The sequence below is a fragment of the Physeter macrocephalus genome, chromosome 15 (assembly GCF_002837175.3).
Source record: "Physeter macrocephalus isolate SW-GA chromosome 15, ASM283717v5, whole genome shotgun sequence".
Classification (NCBI taxonomy): Eukaryota; Metazoa; Chordata; class Mammalia; order Artiodactyla; family Physeteridae; genus Physeter; species Physeter macrocephalus.
The window spans coordinates 38,091,137-38,102,831 of NC_041228.1; the positions used below are offsets into that span (position 1 = coordinate 38,091,137).

The 11,695-nt window shown below is 39.5% G+C and overlaps 1 protein-coding gene across 6 annotated transcripts in view; it reads left to right on the forward strand.

Annotated features, from left to right (window-relative positions):
- The window catches only part of NIPAL2 (NIPA like domain containing 2), a 70,992-nt gene that overhangs the window by 54,212 nt on the left and 5,085 nt on the right, over window positions 1–11,695 (forward strand). For 3 of the 6 annotated variants that reach the window (XM_055091045.1, XM_024115893.3, XM_024115890.3), the window contains 3 exons: window positions 1,829–1,925; window positions 6,917–7,052; window positions 9,344–9,432. In XM_055091045.1, the coding sequence (XP_054947020.1) occupies window positions 1,829–1,925; window positions 6,917–7,052; window positions 9,344–9,432 (322 nt within the window). The remainder of the gene's footprint in view (window positions 1–1,828; window positions 1,926–6,916; window positions 7,053–9,343; window positions 9,433–11,695) is intronic. The other 3 variants (XR_003683354.2, XM_024115895.3, XM_028500389.2) reach the window with 2 other exon arrangements.

Sequence of the window (11,695 nt, forward strand, 5' to 3'; positions counted from 1 at the left end):
TGTGGCCCGTGCAGGTTGGACTGCCCTGGAGCCAGCCGTACAAGATGATGAGGTCCCAGAAGTTAACTGGGGCTTTGTAATCCAGGAGGGAGTGTGGAGCTTATTCTTAACGTGCTGGGACGTTTAAGCAAAGGAATGACTAGATCTAATTTCTATTTTTACTACATGTATCATCCTGGATGAATCTCATAAACATAATGCACAGTGGAAAAAAAAAGCAAGTATAATTCCACTTGTATAAAGAACAAGTGTGCAAAAATAAACGGCTTCATTTGGGGATACGTAGAAATGTGATAAAGTATAAAGAAAATGAGTGGTAAACACAAAACTCAATGTAGTGGTTCCTGGGGAGGTTGCAGGAGGAGGGGAGTACAATTGGGAACGAGAGACTTCACAGGGATTGATGGGTTCTATTTCTCAGGTTGAGTTAGAGGGCACAATGGTACTTGTCACATTACTGTAAATACCTGATATGTATATTCATATATACTCTCTATGAATGAAATATTTCATTATCCAAATCGTACTTTTAAATGACTCCTCTTGCTGCTGAATGTCTGGATTGTAAAGAGGCAAGAGGCAAGTCAGAGACAAAGTAGAAGCTGTTGCACTAGTCAGACAGGGTGGCGAGGAATGAGGGAAAAGGAGGAGTTTTCAGCTTGTGCAGCAGGGCATGTGGTGATGCCATCTCCTGATGGGGTGGAGGCCCAGGAGGAACAGGTAGGGAAGGTAGGCCACCAAGAGTTAAGTGTTGGGGACTTCCCTGGTGGTGCAGTGGTTAAGAATCCGCCTGCCAATGCAAGGGACACGGGTTCAATCCCTGGTCCAGGAAGATCCCACATGCCACGGAGCAACTAAGCCTGTGGCCACAACTACTGAAGCCTGCGCACCTAGAGCCTGTGCTCCACAACAAGAGAAGCCACCACAATGAGAAGCCCGTGCACTGCAAGGAAGAGTAGCCCCCGCTCGCCAAAACTAGAGGAAACCCACGTGCAGCAACGAAGACCCAACGCAGCCAAAAAATAAATAAATAGTTAAGCGTTGGGACTTCCCTGGCAGTCCAGTGTTTAAGACTCTGCGCTTCCACTGCAGGGGGCACAGGTTCGATCCCTGGTCGGGGAACTAATATCCTGCATGCCACACGACGTGGCCAAAAAAAAAAAAGAGTTAAGTGTTGCCCATATTCGTGTGTTATGGCTGTTAAACATGCATGTGTCAGACTTCTCTGGGGGCCCAGTGGTTAAGAATCTGCCTGCCAATGCAAGAGACACAGGTTTGAGCCCTGGTCCAGGAAGATCCTACATGCTGTGGAGCAGCTAAGCCTGTGCGCCACAACTACTAAGCCTGTGCTCTAGAGCCCATGAGCCACAACTATTGAGCCCGCGTGCCACAACTACTGAAGCCTGCGTGCCTAGAGCTCATGCTCCGCAACAAGAGAAGCCACCACAATGAGAAGCCCGCGCACCACAACTGGAGAAAGCCCACGCGCAGCAAAGAAGACCCAACGCAGCAAAAAAAAAAAAAAAAAAAAAAATTGCATGTGAAAATGTCTGGTAGACAACTGGATAAATGAGACTGGAGTTGAGAGGTCAGGACTGGAGATCTAGATTTGGGCATCATTGCCATGTAGGTGATGTTAGAAGTCTGGGTCTGGATCACTAAGGCTCCTTATGCTGTTCTCATATATTTACAATTGTCCTTAGGAGCTCCAGTCATCCTCAACCCTCATATGATAGTTGTTGCAAAATCAAAAAGAGAAGTGTGACATTCTGAAGACTTTGTATAGAATAATTTACCCTTTACTCTTTTTCATCTTTTTCATTTCTAGATTTTAGAAATACTAATTTTCTGCATTCTCCTATATTTCCATAAACGAAAAGGAATAAAACACATTGTGATTCTGCTAACCCTGGTGGCACTTCTAGGTAAGGATATTTTTTGTTTTCTAATTATCTAATCTAACCATGCTAAGTCATAAAAGAGTTTTAAAGGAAAATATTTGAGCATTCTATTTTTTCTCATTGTTTCTACTTTTCAATTCTGATCTATAGAAACTGAGTCTCAGTTACGCAAATTATACTTTGCACGTCCATTGCTGCAACTGATATATGTTTAATTTTTAATATATTTAAGGATTTTTACTTCTTGATAATTTTATTTGCTCTCTGACAATTTGGGGACTTTTTTCTTAGTAAATAATTGAAGAATATTAAAAGAGAAACAAATGAATAAACCCAAATGAAACTTTTGTATCAGAAGTTATCTAGGGCTTCCCTGGTGGCGCAGTGGTTGGGAGTCCGCCTGCCGATGCAGGGGACGCGGGTTCGTGCCCCGGTCCGGGAAGATCCCACATGCCGCGGAGCGGCTGGGCCCGTGAGCCATGGCCGCTGCGCCTGCGCGTCCGGAGCCTGTGCTCCGCAGCGGGAGAGGCCACGGCAGTGAGAGGCCCGTGTACTGCAAAAAAAAAAAAAAAGAAGTTATCTAGGCCTATCCTGTTTACATTTAGGGAAAAAAAAAAAAAAAAAACTTTAAAACATGGCTAATAAGAAACAAATGTGAGCAGTATGATTTCTCTTGAATACAACATTTCTTTCATTCATTATTTAACTACGCATTTCCTTTTTTTCCAGAGGCACCTTATAACATTTGAAAACTGATGCTTACATAAGCCCTCTATATATTTTTAAATCTATTCTCCCTCCCCACTCCTCTGCATCTCTCTCTCTCATACATATACATATATATATATAATCTCAACACTAGGAGATCTCACTAATCATTTGGGAAATTCTCTTTTCAAAAATTTATTTATAATTCCTTCTTTGCCTAAGATGACCCATCCATCACATGTCGTTTACTCGAACTTTGTACATTGTATTTATACCTTTGAGGCAGCTGCAGCTCCCATGTTCATGAGTTGCTGGAGGTTTCATTTCTTCATTTCATCAACTCGCCTTTGAATTGGAAGAGTTTGCATTTGTGATAGTTACTTATAGAAACAAATTTACTCTAGAACACGTTCAGGTATGTGGTTGATCAAAAGAACAGAAAAGAAACTTTATATTTTTTTTCTTCCAAATTACCAGGTAGGGAGAACAAAAGCAAACTCAGAGAAAAGATGCACATTATGTAGGAAAATATTGAAAATAAAGGAAATTTTAAATAGGAAAGTAAGATAACAGAATTAAGACCATACATACCAGCTTTGGTCATAAATGTAAATGGGGTAAGTTTACCAAGTAAAAAAGAAAGATATCCAAATTGGACTTCAGAAAAATTCCCGCATTGATTTTGAAAAAGATTCTGAAATTGGATTCAGCCAGTTTCCTCTGGTTCAGCTCTATAAGGGTTATTGAAACAGCACCGTTTCTGACTGGCCTCTGCTGGTTGTGAAATATTTTGACTTCATACATAAATTTCATCTAAACAAGGTAACTCAGATTGAAAGTAAAAGAAAGCAGAAGGTCATTATATTACCATCTAAGTTAAAATCAAAGCAGAAGCGCTAAATGCAACAGAGGATCCTGGAGGCTCCCCTATTAGTATTTAGTTGCTAATCAGGGTAGGACTGGGGCTTGGAAGGAGGAGGCATCAGGGGACAGGGGCCCTCAGTAGACTGGGCAGCAGCTATTTCAGAAACCACATTAGCATAAATATAAGAGGAGCAGGAGACTTCTCTTAGCTCTTGGAAATAAGGAGACAGAAAAATATGTATAATTAGAGAAACTGAATGCTTAATTTTGATCTGGCAGCTCTAATGTTGAACTCTAAATCCAGAAAGCAGAGAATACACCTTCTCTCAAGCGCCTGTGTAACATTTACAAAAGCTGATCTTATAATTGGCCACAAAGAAATTTTTGATAAATTCCAGGAAGTTGAAATAGTACAGACCACATTTTCAGATCACAGTGAAATAAAAACAGAAAATAATAACAAAAATAGAACCACTAAAACCGTACCACCTGGGAATGTTAAACACTATGCTTAAACTGCAGCTGGGCCAAAGCAGAAACCACGATTTCATTACAGCATATATTTCTTAAATTATTATGAAAACACTTAATATTAAACCTATAGTTTATGACTAATGCTGTATTCAGAAGGAAATTCATTGCTGTAAATGTAAGTCAATTAAGTACTCAGCTCAAGAAGTTAGGGGGAAAAAGCACAGAAATAAAGCTGAGGCAAGCAGAAAGGAGCAATTAGTAAAGATAAAGGCAAAAATTAATGAAATAGAAAGCAGAAAAGCAATGGATCAATAAGTAAACCCAAGAATCAGTTCTGAGGAAGAACTAGGAATAAACTGAGAAGGCTGACTTTTAAACATGGGTCAGCGTAATTAATGTTGGGCAAAAATCGTACTGTTATAATGAAGAAAGTAATACATGTCTACTGCTGAGAATTAAGAAAACAGAGAAAGACAACAAGAAACTATAAAATATAAAATATAAAAATTCATATAATTGAGCACTGCAGCATGATATGATGGGTGTCTGGTCCTCTGCAGAAGATACTTTACCAATAGATTTCAGAAGAACAGTGGCTATCAACACAGTAATTGCCCTTTAGGTGATTTTCCTACAGAAATTGGCAGAATGATATACAAAGATTTGTATTCAAGGATGTTCATCACAGTTTCATTTTTAATACCAAAAAAATGGATACAATCAAAATATCCAAGAGTAAGGAATTCCCAAAAGGCATTCCCATTCATACAAAGGCTTACTCTCCAGCCAATAAAAATCATACTTTAGAAGAATAATTACTGGCATAGAAAATACTTAATGGTGATGGAAAATTGGTTCCTAAGTAGTATATACTGTATGATTCACCTGTTATAATATATTTGTGCTTAGCGATAGAAAAATAACTACAAAGAGTCTCAAATGTTAAAAATGATTTGGGGATGAGTGTTGAGATTACAGGTGATTTTTATTTCTTTCCAGACTTCTCTGCATTTTCCAAATTTTTGTAAATGGGCATGTATACTTTTTATAGTTAAAAAAAAATGAGTTTAAAGTTTATTCATAATCCCATTGCGTAGAGATAGCCACTGATAGTATCTTGATGTAGTTTCTTCTAGCCATTTTTTCTGTGCATATGTGAGTACTTTCTACTTTTATATCTACAACATTAGAATGATACTGCATTACAATTTGGTATCCCCACCCATCCTCATTAACTACCCTCGCCCTCAAAAACATTTAGAAGTACTCAACACCAGCTTAGAAATACAGTAAATAGTGATTAATCAGGTGGTGATTGTGCATGCTTTGAAAATATAGTGATCAACTCTAGCAACTGATAGTTGGTTTAGCTGTTTAATAAAGAATTCTAGTTTTGTTTTTGTTTTGTATTTAAGTGTAATTTAACATCAGATGGTGGTTGAACTAGGTGGCCTTTGCAACCCTGAGGTTCTGAGGCGAAGGGAACAGTGTGTTCAACTCTTTCTCCGTTAATGATCTCTTTTGGAAACCTGGCTGTTCAGACCACAAGCCCATCACCACATCATGCTCTAATTTCAAGCCAAGTGTTTAGGAGGAAATCAAGGCCCCTCAAGAGCTAACCTTATAAACTTAAACCATCAAGTGACATACATGTCTATAGATATTTTACATTTCTAGATTAAGCTAAAATATGACTATTTTCATAATCTATAGAAAATATGTAAAATGACCAAGTCAAAAAACATTTAAGGTGAAGAAGGGCCCAGCTGTAAGGGCCTCTTTGTTCAGATTGGGAGTTTGTTTCTAGAATTTATCACCTGGTCTCCTCTGTTAATTATGACTTTTAACAGAAAGAAAATGCCTAATTTGGAAGTGTGCCCTGGTATCCTTCAAGTCAAAGTATATTTTTAGTTTTTGGAAAACTAGGCTTTTCCTAGTTGGCCATCACCTGCTATTTTAAACATTATATATATATATATATCCTTTTCAAAAGCTAAAAGGAATAAAGCTCAGATATATTACAACCAAGTAGATCAAAGATAGTATTTCTTCTTCACACTGCCTTTGACTTACAGGTATTTGATTTCATGTAAAAATTATCTTTTAACTTTCTGTGGGTTTCAGCTAAATTATGGAATTATATGCAACAGTAGTTTCAAGAGACATAAGACAAAAAGAAAATACTCTCTTCTTCCTACAGAAACACTGTTTCCAGAAAATTCTTCCTTGCTTTCATGCTAACATAAGCTTATCAAATCACTTTTTCCTCATTGCTGTCTGAAACATATGAGAAACTTGTTCTCGTAGTGATAAGTTCCTCTTTAGCATAGAAAATAAACAGACATCGCTTATGTAAATCTTAGATTTAGGGTTGACTCTGAGAAATGAATACTCAGCTCTGTCCTGCTTACTATTAACGTCCTTGTCAAAAAATATTTTTAATGAAAACTTCTAGGCGTTTACTAACAAAGGGCTCATACGTAGACTTAGTACAACTCTTAGTAAACTCACGGAGTGAGTTGCTTTTCACATTCCATTTTTCTCATCCATTTGGCTTTAAATTTTTTCAGTATAGTTTAATAGTTATTTTCCCATTAATGTCACATGGGCAATCTGCCTTTTCTTATCTCCTCCCTTCAGTGTTTTCTTCCTTCCCCGTCTACTAGCAATGATAACCTCCACAGCATCCTTTCAACAGTGAGGGCTGGAGAATAAGCATCTTGCTCCAAAGATAAGCACTCAGTCACACAGCAGATCTTTAGCTGATTTAAGCAAATGGAAAGGCCACAGCTTGAGCAACAAGACTACTGCTTGGCTGGCATTGCAACCTACCCTACACCTCTCAGGGCAGTCTTCATTCTTAAAGCATAATAGGGGTATTTACTACTCTACCATGTAAAGTTAAGCTATTTATTTGTAATTCTATCTCCAATATGTATTTTATTTGTGTTTTGTGTTTTCTTTTTCAGCCTCATTGACTGTTATTTCAGTAAAAGCCGTCTCAGGCATGATCACTTTTTCTGTGACGGATAAAATGCAACTAACTTATCCCATCTTCTATATCATGTTTATCATCATGATAGCATCTTGTGTTTTCCAAGTCAAGTAAGTTAGCTCTTACATACTCACTGCTCTTTCAACATTCCTGTGCTTCTCTGAGCATTAATCTTTATTGGCCTCAGAGGATAATTAAAATTAGATGCAACTGATTTCTAAGGGTGAGGGGTCTATGCTTATCCTCAGCCAATATCCCTGGCTTTATCCTTCACATCCAATAATAAGTTTTTACGAAGCATTGCCTTCATGTTTTGTGAGTTCTAAAGTGTGGCCATAATCCAGCTAAGTGCACTTTGATACTTTCCTGATGCTCTTCTGCTTGTAATTAATATCCACCGCACACAGGTTGTCATTAGCAATAAATCAAAGGGGCAGGTCCACATCCAGGATTTCATTCTAAATATAGGAAATACATGAACCCTTCACCTTCATTTCTTAGCTCATACTCATTAATTGCCCAGAGATGGACAAAACCAGACGTTTGGCCGGGAGGGAAATCCTTTCCCCAAAACTTTGCATCTTGAGCCAGAATTTTCTTTGCACCCACGGGATTGCAGAATGATTGTTTTACATTTCTCTTGGGGCCTCACAGGGGTGATATGGAACATTTTTAATTTCTGCTCTTCTCTCCCTCCACCTCCACCTACTCCAGTCTCTTCCCCTCCATTGTACATCACGATTTTGCCTTTGCTGCTAGGTTCTCCTGAGTCCACCAGAAAGTTTTCTGTTTACCCCAAAATGCTATGCAGTAGCACCAGCCCAGTGCCAGCCAGGAAATCAAAGCCCACATTTTGGAAGAGAGTGGTTCCTTCCTTAGGTGCTAGGAGTCAAGTCTGATTGTTACGGGTTGAATATGGACCCTGTTACAATGAGTGTGTTGAAGGAGAAATCCAATGTTCTGTCACTGTTTCATTTGTCGTAAACAGACTGTTTCTTTTGTCTGTTTATGAGACCAAGTGTGTATCTAACGCTTGAATCATGAAACTGTTTTGTTTCATATCTCTTCTGAATTTATCAGTACAGTTACAATAGCTTTCAGAATTTAGTGATTAGCATCATTATCTTTATTTTTTTTTTAACATCTTTATTGGAGTATAACTGTTTTACAATAGTGTGTTAGTTTCTCCTTTACAACAAAGTGAATCAGTTATACATGTACATATGTTCCCATATCTCTTCCCTCTTGCGTCTCCCACCCTCCCTATCCCACCCCTCTCATGGTCACAAAGCACAGAGGTGATCTCCCTGTGCTATGCGGCAGCTTCCCACTAGCTATCTAATTTACATTTGGTAGTGCATATATGTCCCTGCCACTCTCTCACTTCGTCACAGCTTACCCTTCCCCCTCCCCATGTCCTCAAGTCCATGCTCTAGTAGGTCTGTGTTTTATTCCCATCCTACCACTAATCTCTTCATAGCATCATTATCTTTAAACTCTGCTTCAGGAATTTAAAAGCCAGATACAACTGAAGGTAAACTACATTCCTATCACCCTTGTTTCAGTCCCTGCACCTCTCACACTAGAACTATGTGGCCACACTGGAACTGTAGAACCATGGTTCTCAGCCCTGGCTTCCCATTACAATTCATTACCTGAGGAGGTTTGTTTGTCCATATATGTATACATGCACATATATACTTACGTGCCTGTGTACATGCATGTACACACACACATAGAGGAACCCTTGGGCTCTACTCACACATTTTTTTTTTCAATTGCTCTAGAATAGGACCTACACGTTAGTGCTTTTTAAAGTGCCCAGGTGATGTCAATGCAATGCACTCCTTCAGAAAAGGTCTAGTCCCTGACAGGGCTGCACAGTGCAGTTGTGGGAACGTGAACCATGCTGGCAGCCAAAGTGGGAAGCTGAGCTCCCACATGTGCTCTGCAGCTGGAGGGCTGAGCATTGTTTTTGAAACATTAAACATTCCTTTACTTCTCCATCTTCTTTCTTGGCACGTGGCATGTCAAGGGATAGCTATACCATTCCCCAGATATGATATTTAACAGGTTCTAAAGTCTATCCTAATGAATCAGCCCTAGTGTGATACTGGTCCAGCAGCTTGAATCGCTTCCAACTCAAACTTCTGTGGCCTCCAAAGATGATTAATTGCTTTTCGTTGTTACTGTTGTTGGTTTAAACAGACCGTAAAACCTGACATCTGATCTCATACATCAGATGCATATAAGCTATGACTGCTGATTGGAAATGCCCTTTTACTGCACTTCCTTTCCCTTTGTAGTTGTAGCTAAAGAACATGCATCTCTCGATGTTACTGTTAACTTATTGTTGAGCGTCTCCTAAAGACAGAGCTTCAGTAAGTGTCTTCTGCTCTAGGCTCCTGAATCAAGCCACAAAACTCTACCATACCGCGACGGTGGTGCCCATTAACCATACTTTCTTTACAATCAGTGCCGTTATTGCAGGTGAGTTTTGGCTTTCTACGCTTAGGTGATGCTATCCCCATAGCAAGCATAAATGAAGTCTCCCTCAGAGTAATGAGAAAATCAAGGAATATTTGGGTTATAAGGAATGTATAGCCCACATCCTCCCAGCTACCACCCAGTGTCTGGACTTCCTCCATAACATCCTCTAGGAGAGGTTATTCTACTTTGTGTGAATGTTCCCCAGCGCTCTCTGTCCCCCGAGACAGTTCAGTCCTGGTTTGAATCACTCTCATAACTTGGAGAGCTCTAATTATTAGAAAGTATTCCCCTGTATTGGAACTGAAATAAGCCTCCCTGTGAATTCAAGATGCTCATCTTAGTTCTGCTTTCTGGAGTCTTCTCCTTGCCAGCCCTTCTGATAATCAAAGCACAGGTCCTCTTGTGTCCTGTGTCTCTGGACCAAACATCCCCAGTTCGATGAACTCTTGCCTCCCTGGTCCCCACCACCTGCGTCAGGGAGAGGGGTCCAAAAGTGAATCCAGTGTTCCAGGAAAGGCCAGACAGATGAGAATAGAAACTACTACCTTTGCTGTTCTGGCCTCTATTTTTCCACTCTTGTAGTTCTTTTCTTTCTATGGACAATTTTTTTAACATGTCAGACACAATAGTGTTAAAAAAGTATAAATTTGAAACTTGGTCCAAAGAAACATACAGTAGATTCAGGTATATCATTTGTAAGTTTGGTACTGGTATACCTTAGTTCATTGGCTTGTTAGATGTATTTACTACCTTGTCATATTAGGACTTCATTTCCCAATGCAAAGTTTATGCATTTTGGAGGTAATTAGGTATTATCTGTTGCCTAATGGACACATCTTTTTTATTTCGTGGCAAACAGGGTGACTGCCAGCGGGCAATTTTTAAATGTAATTAATGCATTTTCTGTTTCCCAAGATTGAAACTTACTTTTAAAGAGAAAGATTATATCCGAAAACATCTACTTTTTTTTAGCATTTTATGCTTGTTGACAAAAGAAAGTAACAAAAGATTGTACACTTGTGTGCCCTAGAAATATTGTAAAAGGAAAAGAGCAGGGCCAAAAACATTTATAGGCATGACGCACAGCATAATAATTAAGGTGACTGTGCTAAAGATGTGTAAAACATGTAGTTCCCCTGAAAAGAAGGTTTTATAGGAGGACCAACAGGGCTGGATCTGAATACTTAGCACACCAAGTACTTGATGAATCAGGGAAGCTGGAACTTTCTGGGAGTGATAATAGTTCACCTGATGTTACTGAAGTGTGGAATGGAGGTGAAGCTTCTTGACTTACTTCTCCTCTTTGCCTCCATCAAAAAGTATAGCTTAAAACGAAAATGAGATACCATATTTTGCCTGCTAAATTAGTAAAGCTTTTGTTTTGCTCTTTTTATCTCAATAATCAATGCTGACAAGGCTGAAGTGTTGCAGGCCCTCTCTTGGAGTCGGGTACCATGGTACCGCCCTCCTAGAACTGAGTTTCATAGTTTTTATCAAGAGCCTTAAAAATGTTTCTACTCTTTGATCCTACAACTCAAAAACAAAAAACAAGTAACCCAATTAAAAAATGGGCAAAGGACTTGATTAAGACATTTCTTCAGAGAAGATGTACTTGTGCTTGGCCAACAAGCACATGAAAAGATGTTCGACCTCACTAATCATTAGGAGAATGCAAACCAAAACCACTTCACACCCATGAGGATGACTACTAGCAAATAAATAAATAAATAAATAAATAAATAAAATAACAAGTGTTGGCAAGTATATGAAGAAATTGGAACCCTTGTGTACTGTTAGTGGGAATGTAAAATGGTGTAGCCACTCTGGCAGTTCCTCAAAAAATTAAGCATAGAATTACCATATGATCCAGCAGTTCTACTTCTGGGTATATGTCCGAAATAATTGAAAGCAGGGACTCAAACAGATATTTGTACACCTAGGTTCATAGCAGCATTATTCACAGTAGCCAAATGTCAGAAGCAACATAAATTGACAGATGAATGGATAAAGAATATGTGGTGTATACATACAATGGAACATTATCCAGCCATCAAAAAGGAAAGAATCTGGGGGCTTCCCTGGTGGCGCAGTGGTTGCGCGTCCGCCTGCCGATGCAGGGGAGCCGGGTTCGCGCCCCGGTCTGGGAGGATCCCACGTGCCGCGGAGCGGCTGGGCCCGTGAGCCATGGCCGCTGAGCCTGCGCGTCCGGAGCCTGTGCTCCGCAACGGGAGAGGCCACAACAGAGGGAGGCCCGCATACCACA